At 29.2% G+C, this 17,652-nt stretch overlaps 2 protein-coding genes across 14 annotated transcripts; both read right to left on the bottom strand.

Moving 5' to 3' along the window:
- Nucleotides 1-358: 358 nt before the first annotated feature.
- On the bottom strand, nt 359-3,325 carry LOC145182184 (uncharacterized). 13 transcript variants are annotated; one of them, XM_090078253.1, is made up of 10 exons: nt 3,184-3,304; nt 3,083-3,100; nt 2,844-2,867; nt 2,496-2,519; nt 2,243-2,266; nt 2,130-2,153; nt 1,052-1,081; nt 958-978; nt 733-756; nt 359-650 (listed from the first exon to the last, which is right to left on the bottom strand). In XM_090078253.1, exons 1-10 carry the CDS (start codon nt 3,203-3,205, stop codon nt 451-453), a joined length of 411 nt encoding a protein of 136 aa, XP_089934379.1. In that variant the 5' UTR covers nt 3,206-3,304; the 3' UTR covers nt 359-450. The 13 variants fall into 13 exon arrangements, 12 of the variants coding, with proteins under 12 accessions (XP_089934379.1, XP_089934380.1, XP_089934383.1 ...); XR_016449721.1 differs by having other exon boundaries at nt 557-650; nt 904-978; XM_090078264.1 differs by having other exon boundaries at nt 511-756; nt 904-978.
- Nucleotides 3,326-5,700: 2,375 nt separating this feature from the next.
- LOC145197844 (uncharacterized) lies at nt 5,701-12,221 on the bottom strand. Its single transcript, XM_090078252.1, has 2 exons — nt 12,074-12,221; nt 5,701-11,908 (listed from the first exon to the last, which is right to left on the bottom strand). The coding sequence occupies exon 2, from the start codon at nt 10,248-10,250 to the stop codon at nt 5,946-5,948; it is 4,305 nt and encodes a 1,434-aa protein (XP_089934378.1). The 5' UTR covers nt 10,251-11,908; nt 12,074-12,221; the 3' UTR covers nt 5,701-5,945.
- Between the last annotated feature and the right edge of the window lie 5,431 nt (nt 12,222-17,652).

Below are 17,652 nucleotides of genomic sequence, written 5' to 3'. Positions count from 1 at the left end.
TAGATTTAAAATACTAAAAAACAAAATAACTAATGCTTCAAATAGCCTAACAATAAATCGATAAAAAAAGATAAAATCAAATTGAGATATAAATAAATTGCATTTATATAGCAAAACATATTGTCTTGGCTTATAGAAAATTTTAAAAGCAGAGAGTTCAATAAATTAAACTACCAATGAATTATTTTTAACAAAATATTGTTATATTATGAAGAATGTTACATTATAAAGAATGTGATTTTATGATATCATGTTATGCTGATTGCGTAATGGTTCAAGTTAACTATATCTAAGTTTAATTAATAAGTTTAATTGGTAAAAATAAAATTTTAATTAAAAAAGACAAAAACAAACCATATAAACAAAATATTTTATTAAAGAAAATTAATAAAAAATTACAATAATAAAAAAAAAGTGAAAAAAGCGGCAACAAAAAGGTTATAAATATCTTCACTGATAGAAGACATTTACAACCTTTTGGTTGCTGTTTTTTCTTCGGTGTCTCCCAACACCCCGGTATGGATGGGCCCTCCATTTAAAGGATGGCTCATCTATACCGCCATTGGTACGCCACTTATTAAAGGACCTCTCCGAGAGAGGCCCTGGGTGTTGGGAGCGATATCTTTTATACTGCTCAAAAGTTAACGGATCTAAAATTACAAATAGAAGGATATAATAAAAATTAAAAATATTTGCAATTTTATATAATCAAAATATAAAGCATATCCTCACCATTTTCACAGGATGAAGAGGATGCTAAAAATGTTTAAAAAATAAAAAAAATAAAAAAGAGTTAAACTGGTAAAAAATTTAATCTTAATAAAAATGAGTAAAATGCGAAGTTTAAAGATGTCATATTTGAATTTATCTTAATAATATTAATAAATTAAATAATTCTTTCACCTATAACACATATTTCTCCAGAAAAAATACTTAAAATTTAAAACACAGTCCTACCAGTTGTACTTCTACCAGACACTAAAGATAAAAAATATACCTCAAAATAATTGATAAAATAATATTTACATTAATATATTATAATTTTTTTTACCTAATCCTTTCATTTCCTCCATAAAGTTGTCTAATGTAAGAAAAAAGACAACTGAAGCTAAAACAAACAAAAACTAAACCAAAATTGACTATAAACTAAACCAAAAGTATAAACTAAAATAAACTTTAAATCTTAGTATCTGTACCTCAGAAGACAAAGGTTGATTGTTCAGAAATGGTTTTTCACTTTTTTAAATTTTTTATTTTTAATTTTTTTCAAAAATATATTTAATGTGCCTCAAGAAAAATTAAATAAAACACGAAAAAATAACAAATTTAAACATCAAGAATAAGCCAATAAAGACTAATTATTTTACTATTTTTTCTCTCCTGGACAATTTCTACAGTGTGAAAACTGACCTTGGACTTTTGAGGTACAGATATAAATACTTCATTTACTTAACTATACTAACCCTTTAGCGCCCGTGTAGCAGATCTGCTACATAACTTCAGAAACCTTTTATGGCCATCCTGTCAACACAGTGATCTCAAAAACACCTTTTGTAGCATATTTACAACATATTTTTGTTGATCTGATTTAGCTAGGTTAATATAATTAGATAATCAAGACTTAAAAACACATCAAAATTGTCTTTTTAAAAATCGGATGATTGCTGTCAGACAAGGTATTTTCAAAGAGAGTTTTTTCCTGTTTTTTTACGAATATAAAAGCTTATTTGTTTATTTTATTTTAAATTAATAACACATGTAAGTTTTAGAAGTATTTAAGAGAGTTTCCTCTTTTTGAAACTATCACAAAATGCTATCTGAATTTATATGTATCACATATGCTACAATGACAAAATTGGGTTTGCTAGTGAAATTTTAAAATTTTATTTTTTAATTCATAATCTAGGCCCTAAAACAATTGCTTTTTGAAGTTTTTGGAGTTTTTTGAAAATTTTAAGCCCTGGTGGGCGCTAAAGGGCTAATCATAATCATATAATTTATACTTAGTTTTTTTTCCAACTCTCCTAAAAGAAAAAATAAAGCTTAAGTACTTGAAGTTTTAAAATTCCAGTTACAGTACAAATAAACAAATTCCTGTTAACAAATATCTAATAGCAAAAAACACTGACTTAATTCTTCCTTGACTTCGGTATCTAAATAATCAAAGCACTTAAATGTATAGATGGTAAAATATCTACTTAACTTTTTAAAAATAAACTCATTTAACTAATGTAATTAATACCATTATTAGCTCTTTCTTTATCAACTAAAGAAAATAAATCTTAATTAAACTTACTTGATATAATATAATAAAAAGCTTTCTTATTGAGAATTTTAAATTTCTTCTCTTTATTACTGACAATTTTAAGTAGGACCTAAGTTCTTGGGCTTATTGTAAAAATTATAAAAACCTACTATTTTACTTTAAAGTCTACAACGTTTTTTTAAAAAACATTTTAGTTACTTTTTAAAAAAATAAATCCTTTAAAACTTACTATCTCTCTCTACATTGTTGCCAACTAAACAGAAAAACAAACAATTGATAGTGAATTTTCACTATGGTAGTAGGTTAAGTAGATTAAATCGATCTTTGATCTATTCAATCGGCTCCAACTGTTTACAACCTTATCATTAAACTATAACTATTTTCTACAACCTGGTGTAATTTAACATAGATATTTTTTAATTATAAAATATTTAAGATTATAAGATTTTAAAAATTTAACATAGATATTTTTTAATTATAAAATATTTAAGAATATAAGATTTTAAAAACCTGAAATTTTAAACCTACTTCAAAAAAAAACACATTAAAAAGTTTTTTTTTCCTTTTTAAAATTTACTTTCTTCAATTATACTGTTGTCATCTAAACAGAAAAGCAAACAAATATTGAATTCGATTCTTTCTTAAACCTCTTTAATTACTTCAATATTAAAATAATTTTTAATCTTTCTGGATTGAATTAATTTACATAGATTTTCGTCTAAACCAATTTATTATTGTAAAGTTAATTTAAATCAACAAACATAAACGAACTGCAATTTGTAACATTTCATTATAACAAAAGGGAACAAAACTTACTTCTTAGTAATTCAGCGACTAAAAATAAACATATCTTTAAGAACTAACTACCTAACATGATACGAATCAGTAACATGACACACATCAAAATACATACAAACCTTCATCGACGATTTGGGACATTCTATCAATTCGATATAAAAATAAAAAGAAATATAAGAAACAAATTTAATATAAAAATAGACATTAAGATATAAAAAAAAAATGTAAACGATTTAAGTGATAAAAGAGTATGTAAAATCAAGATGACCGTGTTGTCATTACAATAACAATTTATAAAATTCTCTCCTTTCTTCTCAGCTTTTACAATTTACATATGTTTTCCAAATTCATTGTGTACAATGAAAATTCATTGTGTACAATGAATTTCTTTACAATAAATATATGACGCACGCACAACGCTCCTTCTGATGCGCGATACAATAATGCAATTTTTACGCTAATTACAACACAGAATATAACCTACTTGAAAGATATGATAAGATGTAATAGAACAGATATAATAGAAACGTGCTTTTTTAAATAACTGGAAATTCCAATCTCAAAATTCCAGAACAGAAGAAAAACTAACAGCGCACAAACAAAACCTGTCCTTCACTAAGCGTAACAAAACAACCAAGAGTAACTAAAAAGTAAAAGCGCATTTAACTTTAGCATTACATTATTACAAATTACATTACGATTAGCATATTCAATTAATTACATTGTGTTTAGAAATTTTAATCAATGCCTAAAATAACTCAACAATGCGTCTAACTCATTACGCAAATAATTAGTTTATTTACTAATATGTGCAGTAAACATATCTGGACATGAGAGCCAATTTGTCTTAACTCCATTTTTTGTGAATGAGTAAAATACAAATTTGATATTTATGTCGCATATTCCGTCTGGGCCATATTGCTTTCTAATCGTTGTTTATTGCGGTTTAATAGGAAACCAAAATCGATTAAGTCTTAAATCCCTTTTATGAGCCAAAAAATCTTAAAATAGTATTTTTACTGTACTATCACATTTTTGGAAGCTAAATGTGATAGAACAGTAAAAATAGTTTTTGACCTGACATACTTTCATGTCTGTTAACCAAGTTGACCGCACCCGGGTCTTGTTAAGTCTGTTCAACAGACCATTTTTATATTGTGGCCTCTTTGTTTCAATAGTTTTTGGTAAACGGTAATTTGCTACCATTTACTAAAAATTCCTTTTGTTACTCGAAATTTAATTCTCTTAAATATTTTGACACTAATAAAGGACCTCCCTTCCCCGTTTTTGCTTTAATGGTGGCCAGGAGAATAGTTATTTTTATTAAGAGAAATGAAGTTTTTGATGAAGACCTTTTACCAAAATAATAAAATGTAAAACAATGATTTCCATGTAAAAGAGTTTTTCTTTTTAATATATATAAAAATTTAGTATATATAAGAATTTAACATATATAAGAATTTTTTCTTTCCTCAAAAGTGTTGCAAAGGCAAACTAAGCTAATTAATTAAACACCTTATAAAATTTAAGTAACTCGATATTTGACAAATGCGCAAAACTACCATATTCATGTTTTTAAAGGTTTTTAGTTGCGACCCCCCGTTTAAAAGGATCCCCTAAATTAGGTACAACAAATTATTAGAGATAAAATAGAGAAAACTTTTTAAAAATAATTGAACTAATTGCATATATTTATATCATTTTAACTGACAAAAGTTTACAATAAAAAGAAATCAGCGTCAATCGTAAATCTTAAAGAAAAAAAAAAAAAAAAAAGGAATTATGATACCATAATTACACACAAAAAAAAAACACCACATAAAAACTGAAAATCAATTTACCTATTTATAGTAACCTATTTTAAAATAACAGTTCATTTTAAACATGAAAATTTAACTATAAAATCTGTTTCGAAGTACAAAAGGATTAACAATTCTAAAAAAAAAAAAAATCAAATTAAGATATAAGTTGCATTTTTGGCATAATGATGCCTTGGCTTTTAGTAAATGAACAAAAGCAGTAAGTTCCAATAATGAAACTACCTATTATTCATTTTTAACAATAGACACCAACGTGAAGGTAAGCCAAGTAGTCTATCAACACAAAACAGCACAACAATAACACATAACAATAGAATATTTACACCCTTGATCCTAAAATCCAGCGAAAATAACTAACCAAATTAAAATATGAAAGGCAAAATTAGAAAACCAAATTAAAGTTAACTATATTTATTTTTTTACTAAACATATAAATACATAAAGTATATTTGTTTTTATATTCAATATTTGTTATTCAATTACTTCAAACTTAGGACATTAAAACACCCTAGATTTAAAGATCAAGGTTGCATACTCTCTCATACACATTACGCTAAACATTAACAGACATTATTATGTGTTTCCAGAATAATTAAAAAAGGCTAGACAACACCTAGCTCTAAAGCAGTAACACTGCCTGGCACTAAATGCTGCCAAGTCACACCTCTGCTATAAGTACACCGCTTGGCTGGCAAGATTATCAATCTTGCTCAACATAATGCCAAGTCACACCACTTTGAAAACATGGAAACAACATAATTTAAACATATATACGACTATAAACAAATATGGTGGTATATAACACATATAAACACATTTTATAACAATATTAAATGACAGGATATATTTATCAAAACTATGAAAAAAAATATTAAAATAATAAATAAAGTTATACATACAAAATATGCTCACAACCTACAAACAGTAAATTTTCGAAATGAAAATCTAAAGACTATAAATTAAGAACATTAGAAAATATAACATTATTTGTGTAACACTTTTCACCTACCATACCTTAAATGAGATGTTTATCAATTTTGAAAAACAAACTATTAAATGCTCTAGTTCTTGAACATGCAACATATAGTTGACCATGAGAAACACGGTTTTTTGAGATATACCCCAACTCTATCAAATGTTTGACCTTGACTTTTGTTAATTGTCATTGAATAAGCCAATCTGACAGGAAACTGACGACGTTTTAGAACAAAAGGTAAATTAGAATCTGATGGAGCCAATTGAATTCGAGGAACAAAAACCCGTTTACCACCAGAAACACCTGTCAAAACCTCTGCATCAATATAATTATTTTGAAGAACACAAACCTTCATTCGAGTACCATTGCATAACCCAGCTTTGAGATCTAAATTTCTAAGTAGCATAATTACACAACCAATTTTCAATTTTAAACAATGAGGTGGCATACCTGAAGGAGTTAAGCTGTTCAAAAACTCAACAGGAAAGTTATTTCTTTCATTAGGGTCATCAGTATCAATTTGATCAGCACTTAAATAAATTTTGACCTCACCCGGCAGACATTCAAGCACTTCTTCATTGATTGATAATGAATCAAAATTGGTTGGTGTTAAAATCACACGTTTAGAATAATCATTTTGATCAGCATCTCCAAAAATCTTTTCAACAATCGATTCATTTTCTCTAATAATGCACTGATTTGGTATTTCAATGCATCCTTTAAAAGGATCCTCTTCTTTGACAGGTATTGTTCCATTCCCAAGTTTTAATAGCCATTGGGAAAATTCACCTTCCCCATCTTGTACTCTCATATTTTCAGTTAATGCAAACTTCTGCACCCATTGCCAATGCAAAGAACATTTTATACACGATTCCACTATTTCAGCTGGTTGTCCTCTTTTCACAACAGGCAGAATTTGCCTAAAGTCACCACCAAAAAGAATGATTTTTCCTCCGAACGGATGGTTGTTGTTGCAAATATCTTTTAACAACCTATCAATTGCATTTAACGCATGTTTAGGTATCATGGATGGTTCATCAAGCAAAAACAAACTAACTTGTCTTAAAAAATCCCCGTGCATAGAGTTAGGAGTTACATTACATGTGCTATTATCTAATATTGGAACAGGAAGTTTGAATAAGCCATGCAATGTAGATCCATTTGAAAGAAGAGTTGCTGCTATGCCAGTCCATGCAGCTGTGGCAGATTTAAAGCCCCTACTTATGGTTTCAGCAATCAAATAATTATAAGTAAAGGTTTTTCCACTACCAGCTGGTCCATCCATGAAAAACAATCTAGAATGTTGATTTTCTACACTTGGTTGCTCATTCAGTGCAGCAAGGATAGCATTACATACATTTAATTGATTGACATTAAGCAACAGTCTCATTCGATTGGCTTCGTCAATAGATTGTTGAACATTTTCATTAAAATTTTCTAGATTTAAGCCTATAAACTCATCAACAACAGGCAGATTGTAATCAGCCAGCGTTTTACCACTTTGATTAATAATCTTCTCAATTTGATGAAGAGTAGCTTGTTCAGCTATTAGAAGTGGGACTGAGTGGTGAATAAAATCTTCCATCATAAAAGCTTTGTATGTATTCCAGAGATGTAAAGGATTGTCAGGTTCACAAAAGGTCAAAATAATTGAAAACAACTGTCTAATTTGCTTTGGCATATGTGTTAAAACCGCCTCAGAAAGAGTATTCTGCCATTCAGTGTCATCTTGCAACAAACCTTTCAAAACACATGCTTCACGAAACGTTTCAAGGACAATACCATTAACAGTACGCACATCCTCCCAAGATGTTGCTCCTTTTACTTGCAAAAGTAACAGTCTAAGAAAAAACAATTCTCCAGTTGGATTAACTTTATACATTCTTACTATCACCTTACCACCACCCCTTTGTCTAATCTTCCATTTACAATGTTTATCATCAAATACAAAGTGATAAGGAATGTCTACATACGAATAGCAATGTGCTCTTTCATTTTCAGTATTTAACTTAAACCATGCTGTTAGGTGCGTATCACGTTGAGCTGCACGATCTAAAGCCATTTGTTCTGCTCCTTCTCTAAAATACACTAACTGATTTTCAGGTAGATGAACTTTAAGGTGTATAATAGTGTGTGACATATGACTTATTGGATACTCAAAAATTCGCCACAATGCTTCAGGTGCACTAACATAACGACAATCTAAAAAAGTGTTTACTTCATCATGATTAATTTGTTCACTTATTAAAATATTGGCACAGTCGTGACCTTTGTATATGTATTTGTACAAATATTTAACAGCCTTAACAGACATGCAAGCTTCAACATTAATGTGAGCTTGATATTTCTTTGATAACCATGGATTGTAAGGTACCACCCAGCGGTTATCTACATTGTTACCTTTAATATTTATAACCAAACCATTATCACGACGTCTATATCGCGGATAACCATTATGAACTGCTACTGTGTTAGCATTAAATTCTTTAGGATAGTTTTTGCTGCACACCCCATCTTTCATGCAGGGAGAATTTGGATTCAGTATGCCACATGGACCGTGAATCATGCAAGTTTTAACAACGTCATAAAGGTCTCGATTAACAATCGGATCTGGAATTTCAGCAGATATTAAATTATTGATATCATGTGCTGTTTCAAGCTTATCATCATTTGCAAAGTGAAATAAAATATGAACATGTGGCAAACCACGCTTTTGAAACTCAATAACCTGAACATGTGTTACAACTTTCCCTAATACACCATGCTTAAAAATGTCATTAAGAAGGTTATTTAATTTGAGTTTAAATACTCGAATAACCAAGTCAGGTCTATCATTTGCTGTCTGACCTGGATATAAATTTTCAGTTATCTCGCGCCATTTTGGGTTGCAAGTGAAAGTAATAAAAAGATCTGGTTTACCATACTTTTTAATTATAGCCATAGCATCTTCAAAGTTTTCTTTTAAAGCTCTAGGACTTCCTACATAAGTTGATGGCAAAACTACAACATGCCCTGGTCTAACATTATGATCATTTCCGAGGTTGTTTACATGGTCGTGTAAGACATCATACTGCTCGCTTCTCAGTTTGTTTTGGTTATTTCTGATGAAAGCAAGGCGCTGGCCTTCAATTTTAACATACGCATCAACAGCATATTGCTGAAACAGTTTTTTGCCATAAAAGAGTGAAGAAAAAAATTGTCTAACTGAAAGTTTATAATTGTAATACTGAGATAATGTAACATGATTTCTAACCAATGTAGCACGCTCAGGGTTGTGAACCAATTGATTATGCCAACCAGCATCACCCCTCGGAAAAAATAGAGGATAAACCATAGGATCTAAGTTGGCAGACAAACTTGATATAGTTTTAAGAGGATGACCTCTTGGGTAAATAACAACTTCCCTGGAAGCAGGTGGTGCACCATCTTCACCAACAAATACAACTGCAACTTCGTTATGTGAAGGGAGATTATAGCGACGTCTATCTTGCCCTTCAAGTAAAGACATTTTTACAACTGACACTGAGCGACCTTCTAGAGCTGCTCGACGAACTTCTTCATCTTCCACTTCAGCCATGTTTTTAAATGCAAGAGCAAATGGGTTCTCTTCACTAATAATAGTTTGCAATCGCAACATTAAATCATTTAAGCAAAGATCATTACCACGTTGTTGCATTCTAAAATTTACTGCTGCAAGTGGATCATAGATGTATAGTTGACAATATGTTGGCAGAACATCTTGATTTGGTCTTAGATTACCTATACGATGAAAAACTTGACCACATATTCTAAAACATGGCGGCCCATGGTTCATGGGTTGAACTACATTAGCTTCAAATGAAGCAAAAGAAAGACAGGCATTATAATTTCTAATATATTTTAAAAAATTCAGATTGGCATTTCTATCTGCATAGTTTCCTTTAAATAAATCTTCTAAATCTTGTGGAAATGATGAAGGTTGCGACAAAACTACCTTTCCATTATGGCAACATAAAAAATGTGTTTCATCAGGAAATTTCTTAGCACCACAATGCTGACAAACATAATTCATTTCTCCTAAATAATTATAATCTGGAATAGTATTGCTTCTTGCTATACAATACATTCTTTCGTATCTAGCAGCATTTCTAGCATTTTTTCGATTATTAATTTCATCTCGCCTAAGTCTATCTCTTTCATTTCTGCGACGATTATTTTCAATTCGCCTAATTAAGCTCTCCTCATTTGGGTTTGAATTATTTGCTGCTTGCCGAGCAGCATTTCTAGCATTTTGTCGATTATTAATTTCATCTCGCCTGAGCCTATCTCTTTCATTTCTGCGACAATTAACTTGCCTATTAACATTTCCATTTTCTAAACTAATATCTGCTTCTAGCCTAATATCATCCATTTAAACTTCACTTTCAATTGAAAGTTATACGAATCAGAAAAGAAACGAATCCTGAAGATCGCGATCTTTCATATATAATTTCCTTTCTACTCTAAATAGCACACACAAATAATTTTTAAATATAACAGACTGTCATTTAAATTAAATTATACAATAATCTTATGACTATAAAAAAATATATATATCAGCTGGGAGATGTTTGAAAAAAATTAGCTTAGCAAATAAGCAAAAAAATTATTAAAAACATGCAATTCTAATAATAAACATACTGCTAACAAAGAAAAATTAAAAAAAAAAACAAAAAAAAACAAAACATTGTAAACCCTTTTTTGCAAACTTAAACATTATTTCTTCAAAAAAAAATCATTAGCAAACATTTTTTAAAAATTCACAAAACTCTACAATATTTTGTTCTTCTATACCACATAAATGCATCATCTGATAAATCTAAAATAAAAAAATGTAATGAATAAGTAAATAAATAAGAAAAACATTACATACAAAAAATGAAAATCCATGAACCTTATAGAGAAAAGCTGTAATGATTTACCAGAGGAGTTGTCAAATATTAACATTTTATGTTAGCTTTTACAAAATAATTTATGCTGGAACATCATGATTCCAGAATATTTATAGCAAAATCATGTAGTAAACAGCGCTAAAGACAAAAAATCAAATTGAGATAAATCAAATTGTATATATGGCAAAATAATTTGTATTGACTTTTAGATTATTGATTTTTAATAAAACTACCTATCCATTTTTAACAATAGACACCAACATGAAGATAAGCCAAATGTCTACTAACTCAAAAGATAACAAAAAAATATCACAGCAACAGCACACAACAATAGCACACACCATAAGTTAATATAATATATGTAGATAATAACTTAAGTAAGATAACATTCTTATATAACAAAACATAAGTAACAACATTACGCAAAATGTTATTAAAATACATTATTATGTATTTTTAGAATAATCTTTAATAATAAAGGCTTGAAAACAGCTAGACCTAAAGCAGTAACAGTTTGACACTAAACACCATCGTGTAACCCTCTATTAAAAGTACATCACTTGGCTGGCAAAGTTGACAAATCTTGCTCTACACGTTTACCAAGTAACAGCACTTTGAAAACACGGAAACAACATAATATAAACATATGTACCAACTATAAACACAATGCGTTTAAATATGTATATAAGGTTAAATAAATATACCTCATATACATATTTAAACACATTTTTAAAACAATTATATAACACATATCAACACATACACAAACAATAAAAAACACTTTACATTATTATAAAAACACATTGATAAAACAGCTATAAGTGTGCAAATAAAAATTTTAAAAATGATGCCAGAAAATTCAAAAAGATACAAAATATATATTTACAAACAATACTCTTTACTTTCTTTTTTTTTTTCATAAGAACTGTAATCCTCACAACAAAATTTAACCTTTACATACAATAACATGTGAGATGCCATGTCAGTGTTGGCACAAAATTTTAATTTATTTTTCTAAATTTTCTAAAAAAGAACAAAAATAATTAAAAGCATCACAGAAATTTCAAAGTAGTAATAACCATTTTATGGAAGTAGCATTAGTGTAACTTTAAATAATATCCATACCCCTATTTTCTTTCTAAAAATTAAAATAACAAAAATAAAAATGCTGAAAGAAGAGCTAAAACAAACAAAATACAAACGATTTAAAAGATTAAAATCCTTTCTACTTTTTCTGATAAAAATTTAAATCCTTTCTACTTTAGCTAATAAAAATGTATATATAACTATTTTATATACTTACTTCAATTATAATATGATCTTAACGATTATCATTTCTCTTAACATGATTCTTTATGTAATATATCTAAACTAATGATTAGATTTCAAAAGGAAAAAAGTTTCAACTCGCTGAAGAGATCTTTCTCCATTGGCCGCGTGCATTTAGAGAACGCGCTTTTTCAAAGCCTAGTAACTAATGACGAAACGACGTTAAACATTAAACGTTAAACGTTAAACGTTTCTGTGCTAATTATATTAAGATTATTAACAAAATTACTTCGTGCAAGTTTAGAACGTTTTTTCGAATGTTTTAAAAAGCAAAGGCTCGTTAATTTTCGATTTTGGACTATTTATGAACTAGTTATTCAAATCTGTATGAGCATTTTGTTATGCTTAGTGAAAAAATTTCATAAAATTGCGGATCATTTTTATGAAATAACTTACAATTTCTATTTATTATAGTCATTTGCTATCAGTAAAGAACAAGAATATTTGTGAACTATTATTATTCAACTAGTTACATAAAAGTACAAAACTTGCAAATATAAGTTGTTTTTGTTTTATTTAACTGTTTGAAAAAAGAGTATGAAAAAAGAAGAAAGCGAGGTTATTTATCTCGGGAAAAAAGAATATCCATCGAAGTATACGAAAGACGATAAGAGGATCTTCGAAAGAAAGCAGAGTCCTTCCGGTTGGTACATGGAGAATTATTTCATATCGGAAATGAAAAACAACTACAACGAGTTATAATCAGAGAAGAAGAGCGAAACCGTATAATACGAACTCTCCATAACAACATAGTTGGAGGATGTCACTTTGGGCAAAACGCCACGATCAAAAAAGCGACTGAGAGGTATTGGTGGAAGTCGATTTCAAAAGACATACGCGAATTTGTCGGATCCTGCCCTGAATGTCAACGTGCGAATCCTAACAACAAACCATCACCTGCGACGCTCCATCCAATCCCAGTTCATGACATTTTTCACCGTTGGGGAATAGATCTAATTGGCCCGTTGAAAGAAACTAAGAACGGAAAGAAGTATATTGTAGTAGCAACAGAATACCTGACTAGATGGGCTGAAGTGGATTCCATTACGGACAAGAATGCGGATTCTATTCATCGTTTCATTCTTCGTCTGGTATTCAGATTTGGGGCTTGCCACATTCTTCTTCACGATCAAGGACGTGAGTTTTGTAACAAGCTCGTGGAAGATCTTTTATTGAAATTAGACATAGAATCCGCAAAAACGTCAGCATATCATCCCCAGACTAATGGACTGACAGAAAGGTGATACATGGTTATACTCTTTTTTTTATTTTTGTATAGTTTTTATAATAACTTTTAAATTTGTTTTTTGTGTAAAAAAGGGGCATTATTTAATTGTTTTAAATACAACAGTTACTAGCTATAACTTTTTTATTTTGCACAAAAGGTTCAACCAAACATTGATTACCCATATAATGAAGCTTGTTAACAACGAAGCAAACGACTGGGATGAACTTCTGGACCCGGTGGCTTTTGCATATCGAATAAATAAACAAGTTTCTACAAAATACTCTCCCTTTGAGATTATGTATGGAGTTAAAGCTCAGATTCCAATCGACTTGGAAAACCGGGCAAGAGAGATTTTTCTGTGGGATAATAAAATTGACGAAGCCAAACAAGGATTGCGAATGGCTGAGTTCGCTGAAAAAATTGGCGCGAAAAGAAACGCAGCTAAAAAGAACATTACAATGGCACAAAATACACAGAAGAAACGTTACGATATTAAACATTTAGCTCAATCATTTGCAGTTGGCGACAAAGTTTTGAAATGCAATAGACGCAAAGACACACGAATGGGCGATAAGTTAGCTCCAAGATTCCACGGCCCTTACACAATAATAGATGTTTTAGACAAAGGAGTTTATCGGTTGCAAGATAAAAAAAGAATATTGAAACAAGTTGTTAACGCTATCAACCTAAAAAGATGGAATGAACCACAGAAATATACAATGTCAATTAAAACTGCAACCTCCGGTCAGAGTATTGATGAAGTTATAGAAACAGAAGCATTAAAAAATTCAGTCGAAAAAATCGATTATCAAAAAAAGGTTTCAAAATCAGAACCGTGGATTTCAAAGTACAATCTAACAATTGGAGATAAACAGATCCTGACTTCAGACGCATGGTTGAACGACAGAATTATAGATGCGGTCAACAAAATGGTTTCAACATATCTTGGTAACAAAAAAAATCAATCAACTCTTCTAGTTCAGACGCGATCTGGGTTCGAAGCAGTCACCTGTGAGTCGATCATCATTCTTCACGACGTCAACCATTGGGTGACAACTGCATGCATTGAAGAAGTTTTGTATTTAGATTAATAACTCAGCTTCAAACTATGTTAAAGCTCAAATGAGACAACTCTATGTTAAATTTGTTAATCCCGAAGGTTTTCTTCAAGTAACAGTAGTACCATGCGCACTACAACCGAATGCATCGGACTGCGGTGTTTATTGCAGCTGCCTTTGCATTTCAATTGGCAATTTATGGAAATAATGGTATGACGCAAACATTTGAAAACAAAATGATGCGCTTTCATCTCATTTGCTGTTTGGAAACATCAATCATCACACCTTTTCCAAAAACCGTCTCTCGTAAACATGAACGCAAGAAGGGGATGCAAATTATCAACATTTAGAACATGTTATTTAGTATTTTTAAACTGTATTTTAACTGCTAAATTACGTTTTTATTTTATTTTGATCGTTTTTTTTAAAAGTAAAATACTGGGGGCCATGTGAAAATTCTACATAAGATCCGCCATGCATATTAACGTTCCTTGGTATCGGTCATAATTAACGTTCAGGCATGTTATTTAATAAATAAATTAGCGTAACAATAATAACTTATGTTTTATCAAAAAAACAAAAGTTTTACTAAAAATTTTATCGGGGGAATACTTATTACGGGCGGGGAAGAAATAATGTATCCCCCCGGTATGTTTATACTAGAATATACTTTCCGGTGGGAAAGTTTGTCCCGGTATATACTTTCCGGGGGGCCAAAAAATGGGGGGAACATTAGTCACGCGACACCGGCAAACTATATGTTGCTTGCCTTGATCACCAGAAAATCTAATTTCATCAAAATTCCACAAATGACATGAAGTACTTTCATTGACTCCTGCTTCGTTGAATTCTTTTTGCAGTGTGTTGATTTAAGTTGTTGCGACAATCTCGTGTTTGAACCACTCCCAATTGTTTCACCTATGTCGTGGAGATGCCTGTGAAGAGTTGCTTCTGGTATGCTGAATGATTGAGAAGTTTTGTTAAATGAAAATTCACCGCTTTGTACTTTGGCCACTGTAAGCGCAAGTTGCTCTTCGGTGTATGGTTTTTCTTTTTTCTTTGAGAGCAACTTATTTCGAGGCATATTCTATATTAGAATAGATTTAACACGAATTGATTTAAAATTTATTCTAAAAATTCATAAAGTAGGGAGTTTTGTCACGTGACATTTTATCGTGGAAAAAAATATGCCGAACGTTTTTGAAAAACTTCGTCCAAAAAACGCAACAAATGTAGGTGTCGAAGCGCAACATATGTAGGTGTCGAAGAATGAAAACCCACCCATGAAAATAAATAGTATATATGTATATATAGATGTTATTTTTTTTAGAAAAGGTTGCACTACAATAATTTTTTTGGAGACATCGTTTTGCTTAAGAATTGATAAAGTTAAACTTTAAATGTTTCTTTATATGTAACTTTATATATATATATATATATATATATATATATATATATATATATATATATATATATATATATATATATATATATATATATATATATATATATATATATATATATATATATATATGTATGTATATATATATATATAAAGTTAAATGTAACTTTATATGTATTTATATGTAACTTTAAATGTAACTTTATATATATATATATATATAAAGTTAAACTTTATATATATATATATATATAAAGTTAAACTTTAAATGTTTCAGTTTTGTTTATATACAAGTAAATTAAGCTAATTCTTTCGTCCCCACATAAAAATAGATTCTGCAACTATTTATTTATTATGTCAATCAGTTTTTTTTTTTTTGTTTTTGGTAGTCTAATAGGGTGGGTTTTTTGTTTTCTAAGTGGAAATTTTATAAATTTCCCCCGTCTTTAGATATTTTATTGTTAACGCAACTTTTTACGCAAGAAAAAAAAAGTTTTTTTTTTCGGTGCCAAAAGTTTAACGAGAAACTTTACGGAAATATTTCATAAAATGTATATGAATTGAAAATATTAAAACACGAATATCTTTGGAACTAAATAAGCTATAGAAGTGGTTGAAACCATTTTGAAAATAAAATATATTAAGGAATCCAATGCATTTTAAATAAAAAAGATTTACATTGGCTATAAAAATTGCCTAAGCTCCCTACATAGAGATTTGTCGGTCACTTGAGATCTAATTAATAAAAGCCGCATTTAACAAGTGAGCAATTAGCGTATTTCATTCAACTCCACACGTCTCCGTTTTTGTTTTTATCTCAACTTTTTTCCCTGAATAGCAAATTTAATTTTGAAAAAAGATACTTGACCAGCGTAAAAAGTTCTACCAGTATACTTATTAAGTTCATTAATATCAAATTTAATTTTTCGAGAGTTTTATGTCCATTTTTCAAAAAAAGAAAAAAAATATCATCACGCATTCGAAAACTCAACAAATTATCAAAAAAAACTGTTTTTTTTTTAAATTAAAACTTGATATCATCTTATTCAGAAAAAAATCCTCTACAACATGATCAAAAAATATTTGCAAAAAGTTAATTCAATAATTAATTAAGAACAAAAGAATAAGCATAGTCATAACATATATATATATATATATATATATATATATATATATATATATATATATATATATATATATATATATATATATATATATATATATATATATATATATATATATATATATATATTTATATAGATTGGTTTGGAGAATGCGAATAGTTTTTTTACTTGGATTTGAAAACAATCCTTAGCATATGGCTTTTGATTAAAACTTTAGTTATCTTCTAGCTCTATTACCAAGTTAACAAAATAGTTTAACTAATTTGTTAAATTCAGTGAACATTAAACCATTATTTGTGCGTTTTAACATTTGTATTTTTTAATATTGTATTGGGTAATTTTTAACATTCATATCGGGTAATTTAAAGAGAAGTGTGTTTTGTTTTAGTTTTAATACAAGCGTAATTTTAAAAATGTATGAAGATAACTTCAGACTTAAAAATTTTTTGTCCAGCATATTTTTAATTGTGGCAAAGAATCAAGTTTTGTAATGCTGCGAGATCATTAATCAACTTTCAGAAAATTTAAGCAAATATTTTTCTGATAATGCATAACAAGTAACAACAACAGTATAAGTACAGCCCAAGTAACATAGCTTTAACTATTTTTTAAATTATCTAAATTTCAAGACGAAAAAAATATTTAAAATGCCATTTTTTCAAGATGGTAACCACAAGAGAAAATACCGATTTTTCAAAAAAAAAAAAAAAAAAGTCTTTTTTTTACCCATTATTTACCTCG

Source organism: Hydra viridissima, unplaced genomic scaffold (assembly GCF_058129835.1).
Source record: "Hydra viridissima isolate aposymbiotic clone 2 unplaced genomic scaffold, HvirCarnegie_v1 scaffold_2, whole genome shotgun sequence".
In the NCBI taxonomy this organism is placed as follows: Eukaryota; Metazoa; Cnidaria; class Hydrozoa; order Anthoathecata; family Hydridae; genus Hydra; species Hydra viridissima.
This window is presented reverse-complemented; position numbering and strand designations above follow the sequence as displayed.

Coding starts and splice junctions, on each gene's coding strand:
- LOC145182184 (XM_090078253.1), bottom strand. CDS start 3,205: ATGTCCCAAATCGTCGATGAAG. Junction 1,082..2,129: donor CGAAGTCAAGGAAGAATTAA/GTCAGTGTTTTT, acceptor TTCTTACATTAG/ACAACTTTATGGAGGAAATG. Junction 651..732: donor CTCTTCATCCTGTGAAAATG/GTGAGGATATGC, acceptor TTGTAATTTTAG/ATCCGTTAACTTTTGAGCAG.
- LOC145197844 (XM_090078252.1), bottom strand. CDS start 10,250: ATGGATGATATTAGGCTAGAAGCAGATATTAGTTTAGAAAATGGAAAT.